The sequence below is a fragment of the Phoenix dactylifera genome, chromosome 1, assembly GCF_009389715.1.
Source record: "Phoenix dactylifera cultivar Barhee BC4 chromosome 1, palm_55x_up_171113_PBpolish2nd_filt_p, whole genome shotgun sequence".
NCBI lineage: Eukaryota > Viridiplantae > Streptophyta > Magnoliopsida > Arecales > Arecaceae > Phoenix > Phoenix dactylifera.
The window spans coordinates 1,331,710-1,347,355 of record NC_052392.1 but is presented as its reverse complement, the minus strand read 5'-3'; the positions used below and the strand labels follow the sequence as shown (position 1 = coordinate 1,347,355).

Below are 15,646 nucleotides of genomic sequence, written 5' to 3'. Positions count from 1 at the left end.
ATGTTGTTGAATTTAGGAATGACAGAGGGTCAGGACTTGGCAGAGCCTTATGCTCAACTTTGAGTAAAACTTGGCCTAAAATTAAGCTAATTGGCATCCCTAATGCGATAATAACAGAAAGCTATACATATCTGCCAAGCTTCGACCTAGATATCCTTAAGCTTCTAAGGACTTGAGAATTGGTCTCAGCCTTACTGTTGAGGGTCCAGCATGGAGCTAAGGCTTGCAAAATAAAAATGATTATTTTAAATATTCCTACTACCAAAATAAAAATTATTTTCACATTTCAGGACATAAACACCAAGAAACTGAATTTCCCAGCAATTTCATTTTTCCTATCTTTTCTAACCAACAATATAGTTCTTATTCCATAGACAGATTCCAAATTGCTCATGCTCTTCAGCATTCATACATTGTATAATGTCAAAAAAGAAGGAAAATACATGCAATTGCAAGCATGGTTTTTTATGCGTTCCAATGTTTGTTTTGGGAGCTAGGCACTCCATATAACAAATAGAAGCATGGATAATTACTTGTGTGTTGGGAGCTGTTGGCCCATCAAAAAGGTGTTGATGAGCACAAGAGCTTCTGCAGGCTTGTTGAGGGGGACCAAATGGCCTGCTCCCCTGACTGTCGCCATGGTCAGTCCTTGGTACTCCACAAACCTCCCACCAACCTGCAGCCAGCCAAAACTCCCACATCAATCATCAGAAAAATCTAACAACGTTCATGTGAATGCTATGCTCAAAGCAGCTTGCAGACCTTTTGGATCAGAGATGCTATACTATTCGAGTGTTTGATAAACTGACCTGCTTGTTGTGGTACCAAGGCTGCCAGTGAGACTTGAGGGGAAGGCCCAGGGCTTCCACACAGTATCTTGACCCGATTGCTGGAACCCTGCCATCTGTGTCCCCACTGCACTAGAGAAATAGAGACAGATGAATGGATAGATGGATGCATGAAGAAAACAACAAGCACCACCAACCAACCATGTCAGCTCTATTGGAATATGTTCAAGAGTCATGTGTTCCAGCATCTCTCTCTATATATATCTCTATCTCTCTCTCTCTCTCTCTCTCTCTCTCTCACACACACACACACACACACACACACATATCCATCCACACCACAACAGCACTAACAAATCTTTCAAAAAGTTAACATTACCAAAGCATGTGAACCCATGGGCCCAAGTGACTGATAAAGACAAGATCTACAATGAAAAGAAGTCAATCTCCAGACTCAGCTAAATCACATCGGAGTTCATCTTAGGAAAGTTAGAGGCAGAAAGTTCGAAATTAAGTTAATTTAGAAAAGTCTCCTAAAGAAGCATAAATCATGTACTTGCATTAAATATGAACAATAGTCAATGCCATGCAAGCAAAATCACATGCTGAATTCAAAGTATTTGTAAGTCAAAACAGGATTCTATGGGGAGACCCATGAATTTTTACAGACACAAACTTCTTCTGATTGATCCCATTCATTGTGCAATGTTCTTTACAGAGATTAGTGTAAAGTTGCTTAAGAATGTTTGAATTAGCTTTAGACTCTTCTAAAAGGTTTTAAATCATTATGTCTAGGTAGAAATGATCTGAATCCTAATTTATCCTAGATACATTTTTTCAGGTTATACTTTGTAGGTCCAGAAAGTTCCTTACAAAATCTAGTTTCACACAAATTAGACAATGATCATCTTACTTCCTCTAGCTACCACTAATTTAAAGTGAAAAGAAATAAAGAAAGAACATAGGCGTTCTTGCTTTTCCTTTATGTGAACGTGTGTGTTTTGAGCTAAAAGTGATGGAGATAAAAGGTAAGAAAGAGGGTTAAAAAGGGAATAAACCAGACCTGTAGATCCATATCCTTAGGCCAGCTTTGATGAGCTTGGAGTAGATTGGAAGAACAGAGAATACAGTGACGTTGTACGCGTTCGACACAAAATTACTGATAAAAATGTTGAAATTAATACAATACCACCCATCCAAAAAATAAAAAGGCATGACAAAGGGTTCTTTAGTTGGTAAGCTCACTTGCAAACCTGCCACTTTCCGTTAACCTTTCCACCAACAAGTGCATGAAGTGATTTTTGCACATCAGGCTTGTTAAAGTATTCTTCAGCGTAGGTTGAGAAACATGGATCATAGCCTGAATACATTCTGCGTCTTCCTAAGAAACTCATCTGCTTCTCCAAAATCATTTTTCACTAATGTCAGTCTAATCTTAAAAATAATCACCTTAGCCTAAATACACGTTGATAGATGATTATGTAATATCATATATCAAAGGTTCTAATTACTTCATTTGATCATGATAAGCTTGACAAGTCACCTTCGCATGAGTTTCATAGGTGAATGACGATGTTTGAGCAAGGCTGCATTTAGGTGCATAAATATTGTAGATGTCAATGTCATTGTATTGATTAAAGACTATGTTCATGGCATTGTTGCACTTGTTTGTCCAGTTCAAGAGCTTGAAGTCACAAACCCTGTTCACGAGCCTGTATACTTGATCTGATACTACTGTATGGCTCCACGCATACTCCGCAAATCCCTTCCAGTCATAGTAATCATCTGTTTCAGGGTTACCTACCTGCAATCCATCCATTAGAAAGCAGATACAAGAGTAAAAACAAATAGAGGATCAGTCAACTAAGGCAGGTGACCTTGATGTAGAAATGAATATTTTAGCAGCAAGAGATGGAGATTTGTAGTACCTATTTCAAAGCTTGCAAGGACAATACCAGAGTTACTAGATGTCTCGGAGAAATAAGAACAAAACCCTTGTACTGAAACCACTTGCAAGCATAATATTATTGTCATGTTGGTGTTTTTTTCTTTTTCCTGCTCTGAGCCATATACACATGCTTGTGCATATTTTACATGATAGTATTCATATTTTCTTCATTCACTTGTCATGAATGATGATATTTTTTGTCTTTTGGGTTATATAGATAATGAAGGGTGTAAGAAAACACAAGAATGACTGTACATGCAAAAAGTATAAGTTTTCTACAAGAATTCCTTTGTATCAGCAATGAAACAGAAGACAGATCTTAAAACTTACAATGAAACCTTTGAAGTTGATATATGGGTAGTTTTTTCTGTCCTTGTTGCGTTCAAAGACAAGCTCAGCTAGCTGGGGCACATAATGGCCTGCAAGAAAGAGTAATATGTAATATATTCTTCTGTCTTAAAAAATGAAAAATATATACGGATAGTAACCAATAACTTGTTTTACATGAGAAATTGAGACAAGAGGGCCCATCCACTACACCTAGGATCTTCCATGGCCCCTGGATCCTATGGATGGTGACAACAAACAAAAGAATTGGTTTCCTAACTTTGGATGGTAGTATCTGAAGAGAAATCTAGCTTTTTTTCTGGTACAAGGAGGAACAAAGCTAAAAGAAACAAAAGAGTTACAGTCTGTCTACAGAAGAACTAAGAAGTGTTAGAAATTGTAAGCTAGACATATGTTTTGTCTCTTTGACTTATGGCTTTTGCCTTTTTGGTTTCCGAGGTTAGTTAATGTTGTCTCTTTGGTTTTTGTGGTTCATGAATTTTCTGATTCATGAACTTCGTTGGTTGAGAAGAATTTATGTTTTGTCTCTTTGGTTTCTGTGGTTCATGAATTTTCTGTTTCATGAACTTCGTTTCTTGCGAAGAATTTATTATTACTTTGAATATGTTCTAGGAACTTGGTTCTTGTCTCTTAGAAAGTTGTGTCATTAATAAGTGTAAATTCGTATGGAAATTTGCCTATAAATTTTCCAGCTTTGTAACTTCAGTAAACACCCTTGAATCAATGAAATTTGAGTCCATTTTCAAGTAGTAACATCCTAGCCTCATTTCTCCATTGTTCTTCATCAAGAATACACTTTTCTTGATCAGTTTTTGTGCTGTTTTTCTTCTACAAAGTGGTATCAGAGCCATAGCTCGATCTACACAAGGTTCTTATAAGGGGGAAATGGCTTCTAACAACAACATGTTGCAGCCACAACTTCCTTTGTTCAACGGGAAGAATTATCATCAATGGAGCATTAAGATGAAGGTTCTATATGGATCTCAAGATTTATGGGATATTGTAGAGACCGGTTTTGTAGAACCGGAAAATGTTGCAGCACTCACAAATCAACAACTCCGTGAGTTGAAAGAAAATCGGAAGAAGGACAAGAAAGCTTTGTTTTTTATCTATCAAGCGGTAGATGCTCCCATATTTGAGAGGATCTGCGAATCAACTTCATCCAAGCAAGCATGGGACATACTCTATGCCTCTTGCAAAGGAGAAGACAAAGTCAAGATGGTGAGAGTTCAAACTCTAAGGAGTGAGTTTGACACACTCAAGATGAAGGACTCGGAATCCATTGAAGATTACTTCAACCAAGTCATCTCTATTTCTAATCAATTAAGAGTGAATGGAGACAAGACTCAAGATCAAAAGATTGTTGCAAAAATCCTTGCAATTGAAGAATCGAAAGATTTGTCAACACTTTCAGTAGAAAGCTTGTTGGGTTCTTTACAATCTCATGAGTTGCGTATGAAGCAATATGATTCTTCTCCTATTGAACAAGCATTCAAGACTCAAGTTACTTTGAGAAGAGGAAGAGGAAGACTACCGTGGAAGAGGTAGAGGCTACGGAGGAAGAGGCACTGAAGGAAGACAACAAGAAGATGACAAAAAGGAAATTGAGTCTTCTTCTTCGAGAAGAGGAAGAGGACGAAGTTCCTTGGCCCATGTTCAGTGTTATCATTGTTCTAAATATGGTCATACAATTAAATTTTGTAGGAAAAGACTTGCAGAGGAGAAGAAGGAGTCCAATTTCATGCACGCTAATGATGAAATTAAAGAGGAAGAGTTTATTTTTCTTGCTTGTAATGTGCAGGAAGTTTCTTATGATAAAGTCTGGTACTTAGACAGCGGTTGTAGCAATCATATGACCGGAAACAAGAAGGTGTTTGTTACACTTGATGAATCTATCCAAAGAGAGGTCAGAATTGGTGATGATAAAAGACTTGTTGTCAAAGGATGCGGTGATATACTTGCGCAAACCAAGAAGGGGATGAAGCGCCTCTCCGAAGTTTTCTATGTTCCTGGACTCAAGCACAATCTCTTGAGTGTCGGACAACTCCTCATTAGAGGATATCACCTGAATTTCAAGGAAGACACATGTGAAATCAAGGACAAGCAAGGAGTTCTCATTGCAATGGTGAAGATGACAACAAGTAAGATATTTCCCTTAAAGTTTTATGCCCAAGTTGATTCTTGTTTCAGCACCACCATCAAGGACAAGTCATGGCTTTGGCACTTTAGATTTGGTCATTTGAGTTTCAAGACCTTGTCTCTTATGAGCAAGAAGAATCTTGTTGAAGGACTGCCAAATATTGATCTCCAAGAGCAAGTTTGTGAAGGATGCGTACTTGGCAAGCATCATCGTAATTCTTTTCCGGTGGGGAAGTCTTGGAGAGCATCTAGTCCTCTTGAGTTGATTCATTCAGATCTTTGTGGGCCTATGCAAACAACTTCTGTTGGAGGTAATCGATATTTTCTCACATTCATTGATGATTTTTCTAGAAAGACATGGATTTATTTCTTGAAACAAAAGGCAAAGGTCTTTGTCATTTTCAAAAGTTTCAAATCTTTAGTTGAAAGGCAAAGTGATTACAAAATAAAGGTGCTGCGAACTGATCATGGTGGTGAATACATGGATGGTAAATTCAATACTTTTCTGAAGGATTGTGGGATTCGACATCAAATGACTGTACGACATACTCCTCAACAAAATGGCGTTGCGGAAAGAAAAAACCGGATAATTATAGAGTTAGCAAGAAGCATGTTGAAGGCCAAAAGGTTGCCTAATACTTTTTGGGCTGAAGCAGTGGCATGTGCGGTCTATCTATTGAATCGATCTTCATCAAAAAGTATACAAGGTGGAACTCTTGAAGGAGTTTGGAGTGGTCGCAAGCCTAGTGTTGATCACTTCAGAATTTTTGGGTGTGTTGCTTATACACATATTTCGGACTTGACAAGGAAGAAGTTAGATGAGAAATCAGAAAAGTGCATCTTCATCGGCCATGCAGAAAATTCTAAAGCCTACAAGCTCTACAATCCCATCACAAAGAAGATTATTGTGAGTAGGGATGTGAAGTTCAATGAAGAAAAGTTTTGGGTCTTCAATCAATAAGGAGAGAAAGGCAAATCTGTCCAAGTTGATATGGAAGAAGAAAGCATTGAGCAAGAAAATGAAGAAGTGCACACTCCACTTCAATCTCCAGTTTCATCTTCATCTTCTTCTGCATCTTCATCAAGTTCTAGTGCCCCTCCTAGAAGGACAAGGAGCATACAAGGTATTTATGAAGCTACTAGAAATATCCTTGATGATGAAGATATTATAGATTTTGCATTATTCACAGATGCAGATCCAATTAGCTTTGAAGAAGCTAATAAAAATGAGAAGTGGCAGCATGCTATGGACCAAGAGATGGATGCAATTCGAAGAAACAAAACATGGGAGCTTGTTGAACTTCCTAATGGCAAGAAGGCAATTGATGTGAAGTGGGTTTACAAGACCAAGTTGAACTCACAAGGAGAAATTGACAAGCACAAAGCTCGTTTGGTGGTGAAAGGCTACAAGCAAAAGTATGGCATTGACTTCCAAGAAGTGTTTGCACCGGTTGCTAGGCTTGAAACCATTCGAATGGTGCTAGCACTTTCAGCTCAACGGAAATGGAAAATTTTTCAGATGGATGTGAAATTAGCATTTTTAAATGGCTACCTTGAAGAAGAAGTATATGTAAACCAACCACTCGGATATGTGAAGAAGGAAGAAGAAAAGAAGGTGTGCAAATTAAGGAAGGCACTTTATGGTTTGAAACAAGCTCCTAGAGCTTGGTACAGCCACATTGATGAATATTTTATGAAGAAAGGATTTAAGAAGTGTCCATTTGAGCATACTCTCTACACCAAAGAAGGCAAGCAAGGTGAGATTTTGATTGTTTGTCTTTATGTTGATGATTTAATCTTTACCAGCAATAATTCATGTATGTGTGAAGAGTTCAAAGAAGTTATGAAACATGAGTTCGAGATGACCGATATGGGTCTCCTACATTTCTTTCTTGGCATTGAGGTTAAGCAAAGTGAAAGAGGAATTTTCATTTCTCAAAAGAAATATGCAAGAGATTTATTGAAGAGATTTAGAATGGAGGATGTCACTCCATTGAACACGCCTATGGAAGTAAGCTTAAAGCTAAGCAAATCTGATGGTGAGAAAAGTGTTGATGCAACACTTTATAGAAGACTTGCTGGTAGTCTTATGTACTTGACAACTACAAGGCCAGACATTGTGTATTCAGTGAGCATGCTTAGTAGGTTTATAGAAGCACCAACAAGAAATCATTGGAGAGTTGGAAAAAGAGTTCTAAGGTATGTAAGTGGAACCATTGACGAAGGCATTCACTATACAAGTGTTGAAAATACAAGGTTGGTTGGCTATTGTGATAGCGATTGGGGAGGAAGTGTTGATGATAGCAAGAGCACTTCCGGATATGTTTTTAACATTGGTTCAGAAGCTATTTCATGGGCTTCAAAGAAACAATCAGTGGTGATACTTTCTACAGCTGAAGCAGAGTACATCTCTTTATCTTTTGCATCTTGTCAAGCACTTTGGCTAAAATGGATTTTAGAAGAGCTCAAGCATTCACAACAAGAAGGTATCACATTATTTTGTGACAACAAATCAACTATTTCTCTCACCAAAAATCCAGTTTTTCATGGCAGGAGTAAGCATATAAGAATCAAGTATCATTTTATCTGTGACTTAGTGAAGGATGGTGACGTGAATATGAAGTATTGTAAGACACAAGAACAAATTGCTGATATCTTTACAAAAGCTTTAAGAGTGGACATATACAAGCATTTGAAGAAGAAATTGGGTATGACGGTTGTCTAGCTTAAGGGGGGCTGTTAGAAATTGTAAGCTAGACATATGTTTTGTCTCTTTGACTTATGGCTTTTGTCTTTTTGATTTCCGAGGTTAGTTAATGTTGTCTCTTTGGTTTTTGTGATTCATGAATTTTCTGATTCATGAACTTCGTTGGTTGAGAAGAATTTATATTTTGTCTCTTTGGTTTCTGTGGTTCATGAATTTTCTGTTTCATGAACTTCGTTTCTTGGAAAGAATTTATTATTACTTTGAATATGTTCTAGGAACTTGGTTCTTATCTCTTAGAAAGTTGTGTCATTAATAAGTGTAAATTTGTATGGAAATTTGCCTATAAATTTTCCAGCTTTGTAACTTCAGTAAACACACTTGAACAAAGAATGCCGTACCGGCTCGTACCGGCCGGTACGGTCCTTGATCGGTCCCGGAAACAGATGAAAACTGGTATTTTCCGGTTTTCATCTGCGAACCGGCAGGTACGGAGCCTGTACCGGCCGGTACCGCTTGGTACCGCCGGTTCGCACCGGTACATTTTTTTTTTTTGGGAACCACAGCGCCTCGTGCTGTGGTTTTTGAAACCACCGCGCCACGCGGTGGTTTCAAAAACCACGCGCCGCGCGTGGTTTTAAGGAAGAAGTGGCCCACGGGCCACTCGTGGACCACTTCTTGCAAACAAAAAAAAAAGCTGTGGCCGAGTGAGCCTCTGAAGAGTAATCAGAGACGGGAAGATTTGAGAGATAGCCCACAAATTGAGGAGGAGGTCCTGCCCAAAAAATCCAGCGGAGACTATTTAAGGTGCGGTTTTTTTGTCCTATGTTATTTCATTAATTTTGTTAATAAATAACTTAAAAAAATAGTTTATAAATTACTTAAATAATAAGATAATGCAAAAATTTACTATATTAGCTTAATTTTTTTGATAAATTGTCCTTTTATGATAGAAATGAAGCCATCAAGAAAAACGAACCCTACAAAGCGTGATATTGGCTGGTCTTATGGGCGAAGACTTGGAAGTGAGGGGCAACGACACCAGTTTTAATGCAAGTATTGCGACAAGGTTTTCAAGGGAGGAGGGGTAACCAGGTTGAAGCAACACTTAGCCGGAAATTCCGGTGAGGTTGCTACATGCCCAAATTGTCCTAGCGAGATTCGTGTGCTGATGAGGCAGAATCTCGCTGAGGTCAAAGAAGCGAAGGAGATGGCTTCCAAGAAGAGGGCGGAGGTCGATCGCCGAGCGGCATAGCCACCTTCCTATCACTCTAGGGAGCCAGAGGAGGTCGAGGATCTAGATGAGGAGGAGGCAGATATTCAGGCGGCCATGCATGCAAACCTGGATGATCAGTGGCAGCAAGAGGAGGTGGCCAGGCATAGGGCTCGATTTGGGCCCTCTGCATACAAGTCGGGCGGCGGTTCTGGGAGCACTAGACAAGATCCAGAGTTCTTGAGGACAACTTCAGTCAGGGAGGGCATTGGCAAAGAACGTGGCCGGATTGCATCTATGCTGGGTAGTTTGGGTAGCCGAAAGAAGTCATCTAGAGGAATTCCACAAGGAGCGACAATTCATGATGTAGATCCGCATGCTCTCCCCAGTAGAGATTCAAGGCAGCAGAGGGTAGACACAATGTGGATAAAGGATAAGAAGAAAACTATGTGGCGAGCTATTGGATCCTGGTTTCACTTCAGCCACATCCCAGCGAATGGCAGACAATACATACTACAGGTCTGCCATTGCCGCCATACAAGCTGCCGGTCCCGGTGTAACTCCTGCAGGCCCGAAGACATATACGGTGAGCTTTTTGATAACAATAAGGAGGAGCTGGAGAATTGGATTGACTCCTACAAGAGCAAGTGGCCCATATATGGACTAACCATCATGTGCGATGGTTGGACCGGTCCGACCATCATCAACTTCCTGACATACTGTGATGCTAAGACCTTCTTCCACAAGTCGGTTGATGCTTCGGCTTATGTGCACAACACTTCGTACATGCTGAAACTTATGGAGGATGTGATTGATCAGTAGGAGAGGAGAATGTTGTGCAGGTCGTCATTGATAATGGGCCGCAATATAAGGCTGCCGGGCAGGTCTTGATGGAGCGGTGACCACATATTTTCTGCACCCCATGTGCTGCACATTGTATCGATCTTATGTTGATGAACATTGGAAAGATCCGTAGGGTGCAACAAACGGTGGAGACAGCCCAACGCATTACCAGGTATATTTATAACCATAACTAGGTTCTTTCACTGATAATAAAGTATGCAGGGGAAGAGATTACGAGACCAGGAGTCACACGGTTTGCTACCAACTTCATTGCACTTGATAGCATACTCGAGAAGAGAGGAGCCCTACGTCAGATGTTTGCCAGTTCCGAGTGGTATGATAGTAGATATTCTTATGCCGGCACTGAAGGGAGCAAGATAGAAGACTTGGTGACGAGACAGCCATTCTGGCAGCGGGCTACTACAATAGTCAAGGCTATCAAACCATTATATGAAGTGCTGCGGGCCGTAGATAGCGAGATCTACCCCCAGATGGGATTTTTGTATCACATGATGGTCAAGGCAAAGGATCAGATTATGGAGGCAGATCCAGCACATGGCCGGTCGTACATCAACATCATTGAGCAATGGTGGAGAGTGCAAATGGGTACGGAATTACATCTAGCAGGTAAGCTAAGATATAATTATAGTGATAATTATAATGATGTAATTATATAATTATGCTAAGATAGTCTCGTATATGTGCAGCATACTACCTAAACCCCCAGTTTCAGTACAGCATAGATGGAATTGGTATGGATGAAACACTTCTGGATGCTTTGTGTAATGTGATTTACAAGATGGAGCATGATCCAGAAAAAGCGGCCCTATGTCTTGAAGAGATAATTATGATTTAGTAATTACCAGCATGTGTAAGTATATCGGCATCTTCAATTATTAACATGGTTTTCTTATACTTATTTTTCATAGAGCAAATTATTTAGAGAGGGCAGCTACAGTTTTGGCCAACGAGCGGCTGTCGTCAGTAAACACAATATGAATCCAGGTACGTGACACATCAGGAAAACATTCACCTGGTGTTACTTAGTTACTATTATGGAACTATCATATATGTAATTTTTATAAATATTTTTGCAGCTGAATGGTGGGTGCATTTTGGCGGATCAGCAAGAAATCTAAAGCGGATAGCTATCCGGATCCTCTCCCAAACAGTTTTCTCTAGTGGATGTGAGCGCAATTGGTCCACCTTCGTCCTTATCCACAGCAAACAAAGAAACCGTTTGGCGCAAAAGCGCCTCAACGACCTTGTTTATGTGCATTACAATTTGCGGTTAAGGCTAAAGTGCATCCAAGAGGAAGTGGAGCTCAAGTATACAGATCCGATTTACGGGACCTTCACCGCTGATGACGATGATCCACTACTCGGCTGGCTTGTAGGCCAGCAGCAGGAGCCCGAGCTTGACGAGCCAGGATCGCCTCCACGACCAGCTACCTTCATAGCCACCGAAGCTGGGGTCGATCCAGAGCAATGGGCTGAGAGCAATATTCCATGCACTCCCAGAGCTGATCAGCCGCAGGCACAGGGGAGCCAGACAGAGAGGGCCAGAAAAGAAAAACAAAGGGTCCCAATGGAGAGTGTTGAGGAAGAGACTTGGACTAGCAGCGATGAAGGTTCTGGTGGTGATGGACCTTCTAGCCATGGAGGGAGCGGAGGACAGTATGGTACTCATGAGACACAGCCGGAGGGTGGTCTTTATTTCACCGGTGAGTCCCAATTTACGGGTGCTACACAGGATACGGACCATGGTCGACCACCTGATAGATTTCGTGAGGATATCATTGGATATAGAAGACGGGCTCCTCGAGGTCGTTCAGGAAGACAGGATACGACTGCAGATCCGACAACATACGGATACAGATTCTATTATCCACAGCCTCAGCTTGACGAATATGGATATGATGCATTAGATTTTGCTTCCGCCATATTTGGATGGGCCCCTACACAATCAAAGGACACCTCTCAGAGCCAGAGCGTGAGCGAGAGATCCGACAGTTCTTATAACCTGGCGCGCGTTCCTTCTGATTGGGTTGATTTGCCTCCTCCTGATTATACTTATGATCCGGATATCTACGAGAGCCATCGGCACTCGTCCCGATTTTAGATATCCTAGAGTACTTTAAATGTATGTAAATGATTGTATCTTAATTTGAAGATATTTTATGGGTATCATTTTATCATTTGGAATGGGAGGAAAACATAACATGCATCATCTATGTTTCAAATTTGAACCCTAAATTTAAATATAAAAACATCAAAAATCATGAAAAAAGCAATAAAAAATATCAATCTTCACTTAATTTAAGATCCAACAGAGACAATATTTTAAAAAAAATAAAAATGTTTGGCTCGCGGTACGGACCGGTACCGTACCGGTCCGGCCGGCCACCGGTACGCCGACCGGTACCGGCACGTCGGACCTTGCACTTGAATCAATGAAATTTGAGTCCATTTTCAAGTAGTAACATCCTAGCCTCATTTCTCCATTGTTCTTCATCAAGAATACACTTTTCTTGATTAGTTTTTGTGCTGTTTTTCTTCTACAAGAAGGTCTGATATGCGCAGCTCCATAAGCGTCAGCCCAAAGGATAAAGAGAAATCTAGCTAAAAGAAAATGAGATTCACTTGGTCCTCTTAGCTTCTTTGACTGGGCCGTTAAATGGCCCTACTCTTGTCACAAAATTCTCTGTATAGCCAAGTAATTCTTCAATGGATCTCTTTTCTACTCAGTTATTTTGATTATTTTGTCCCAACTTGATAGAAGACTACATTTTATGACATTTGAAAAAAAAATTTATTGAATAAAACAAATTTTTATTACATCGTTTGATAGTTTATCTCTTCTTAATATTCTCAAATTCTGACATTTTTCAAATTTCTTTTTGCTGAACTACAATAATCTTCCATGATCCATCAATTAATTGCAAAATCTAACATAGGATGATTAACTTAGCAGTGAAGCAAGATTAGAGTGTTGGTTGTTACAGTGAGACTAGGATTTTGCCTTACCTGCATAGCTCTCTCCTGCTATATAGAAGTCATGAGCTTGGTACTGTGGAAACCTTCTTAACCAATTCACCAAAAAACTATAAGCATCCTCAGCTACAAAGGTCATAACCGGAGGGGGAAAAAAGTAAGTTCGATTGTACACCATCAAATTTTAACTGCATACAAACATATAAGGCATCTTGAAAAAAAAACTGGAAAATCGATTACCTGCAAAACCATCATCTAGTTTTGTCAGATCAGAGGAAGTATTGGTGTAAGAGAATCCAACTCCAACTGGGGACTCCAAAAAAAGCAAATTTGCTTCTGCAAGGGGAAAACACTAGGACATTTGAGTTATTGATAGTCATAAATATCATAACATAGTTTAGAGGATATATGTGTGTATGTCCCCATATATATATATATATATATATATATATGGCAGAGATTATCATAATGTGTTCACTTCGAGTACAGAATATCATCTTGATGGATCCATTGAGATATAGCATTAGGGTGCAAAAATAATAAGAATTACAAAAGGAATTGCATGTGCTGAAGAAGGATTGTCATAAGACCTTTATTCCAAGCATATTTATTGAACTCAAGCCCTCTTCCATATCTCTTGACCCTGAGAGGACCCATCTCCACAGCTGCTCCATAGCCTATTGATGAACAACCAGGGCCTACAAAACAAGAGCAAGAAGAAGAAGAAGAAGAAGAAGAAGAAGAAGAAGGAAATAAAGCTCTTTATCTTTAAGGTCCAAACACCAACACCCATTAAACTATGAATGATGATTAAATGCGCAGAATGTCTTGTATGGTCATTTAGTGCTCATGGTTGCGGACTAATGTGTGAGATAAAAGATTACCTCCATTGAGCCAAAGAAGAAGAGGTCTTTTGGAGGGCTCAGTCTGGGCCTCAAAGAACCAATAGAAGAGGGCCCTCCCATTCTCTCTGCTCACTGTGATGTAGCCTGAGAAATGGGAGAGGGATGGGCTCCTAGGCTGGCCAGGGAGATTAAAAACTCTATCAGACTCTTGGTCATTTTGGTGTACTTCTTCCTGCAGAGGTTTGATGCTCTTAATGAATGAGAGAAAGAAAAGTATTGTAATGAGAAAGATACAGAAGGGTCTCATGGAAGTTGCCAAAATTTTTGAACTAATGAATTATGGTTGCAGAAAGGCTGGGGATAGCCAAGGAAGGTTGGGGTGATGGGAATCACATCCATATGGGGTTGTGCATAGAAGAATTAGTATAGGGACCACAAGGTCTCATCTTTTGCTCCAGGGCCTTTTGGGAATAAAATGGGGACATCATATAGTTGAGATTTCCAGAGATCTAAAAGTTGGGACCGCAATGTTGGGCTTACCAACTCCAATATCGATAACTACAACTGGAACTTTTTCTGATCAACTTTTTCTGGAGTACTACAGTAGTTACCATTTTTTTTTACTGCAACTGGTTAACTATATTATATCAGTTTCCCCTTGGATTAAGTTTTAAAGTAACCGGACTCGAGCACTTGAAAACTCATTATAAGTTTGCAAATAATTCAGAAGTTTAAGAATAATAAAGTAATTTAACTATGAAAGTGGTGAATTTAATATCTGCAGAAAAATATTGGAGGGACAAGAACAAGAATCAGGTGATGGTGACAAAAATCAATGGCAAGAATAACAGTAGCTACATATAACATCATCAAATGAGTCCATGAGTATTTCATGAACAAGTCATGAATTATTTGCAGACAGTTTATTGATCTGGATGGGTGGTGAAGCTTACAAAGGTAGCAGATGGGTGCAGTCATCTTGTTGCATAGACTGATTTCATTGGCAACCTTATACCCATAAAGCATTCCTACACTTTTGATACTTCATTCATCTCAAAGAATCTAAGACCTTTTCCACCATTTAATGGCTCACATTCAAACACACCAATCCGAGAGGTACAGCAATCAAAGAGTGCATGTGAAAAAACCTTGACCATCAATAGAAATATTCAAGTAGTCAAAGAGCAAGCAAGAATCTTGTGAATTCTCTGAAGTTTAAAACAAGAACTTTTGTTGCATATGTTTTTCTTGCAGTCCAGATCATTTGAACAGCATCTGCAACAGCCTCTCCTACATTTTATATCCAATGAGTCAATTATTTCCTTTTCCATATTTAACTTTTCTTGTGGCCTATCTGAGTCATTCAATTTCTTAGTAATCACTCTTAAAATACAAATGTAGGCATTGAGGCAAGGGATGTGATCTGGACGCAGAGTTTCCAGGGTTAGTTACCTTTTCCCTTCTCTGTCCACCTACAGATGTGAAGTCAGATGCTTGATTCAAAAGTTTCCACTTAAGATCTTGGTCCCCATGAAGTGATTTCCATGTGTCAGTTGCTGAATGAGAGATTTTGGCTACAGAATTAGGTCAGATGCACCTAGCTTTATTCATCTCATCAAGAGTAGTTCCGGATCACTGCACCTAGCTTTACTCAGCTGTTTCTGTGCACCCCACTCTTCCTGAAAGAACTTTTATTCAGCTATTGTATATTCTTCTGAAGCTAGGGCCTTCATTGCAATTTCCTCAAGAGCCGTGAGGTTAACTTGGCATTGTCCATCAATGTCGAGACTAGAAGAACCACCATACCTTGATTGAGATATCCTT

The 15,646-nt window shown here is 39.7% G+C and overlaps 1 protein-coding gene across 3 annotated transcripts; it reads right to left on the bottom strand.

The window, feature by feature from the left end:
• Positions 1 to 305: 305 nt before the first annotated feature.
• Positions 306 to 14,275, bottom strand: LOC103715771 (serine carboxypeptidase-like 26). 3 transcript variants are annotated; one of them, XM_008803520.4, is made up of 10 exons: positions 13,862 to 14,275; positions 13,568 to 13,675; positions 13,218 to 13,313; positions 13,011 to 13,103; positions 3,067 to 3,155; positions 2,332 to 2,592; positions 2,034 to 2,182; positions 1,852 to 1,947; positions 810 to 920; positions 306 to 676 (listed from the first exon to the last, which is right to left on the bottom strand). In XM_008803520.4, exons 1-10 carry the CDS (start codon positions 14,127 to 14,129, stop codon positions 643 to 645), a joined length of 1,305 nt encoding a protein of 434 aa, XP_008801742.1. In that variant the 5' UTR covers positions 14,130 to 14,275; the 3' UTR covers positions 306 to 642. The 3 variants fall into 3 exon arrangements, with proteins under 3 accessions (XP_008801742.1, XP_008801741.1, XP_038977559.1); XM_008803519.4 differs by having other exon boundaries at positions 810 to 915; positions 13,862 to 14,272; XM_039121631.1 differs by lacking the exon at positions 13,011 to 13,103 and having other exon boundaries at positions 810 to 915; positions 13,862 to 14,273.
• Positions 14,276 to 15,646: the final 1,371 nt, after the last annotated feature.

Coding starts and splice junctions, on each gene's coding strand:
- LOC103715771 (XM_008803519.4), bottom strand. CDS start 14,129: ATGAGACCCTTCTGTATCTTTCTCATTACAATACTTTTCTTTCTCTCA. Junction 2,593..3,066: donor TCAACTTCAAAGGTTTCATT/GTAAGTTTTAAG, acceptor GATGGATTGCAG/GTAGGTAACCCTGAAACAGA. Junction 1,948..2,033: donor GGAAAGTGGCAGGTTTGCAA/GTGAGCTTACCA, acceptor CATTTTTATCAG/TAATTTTGTGTCGAACGCGT.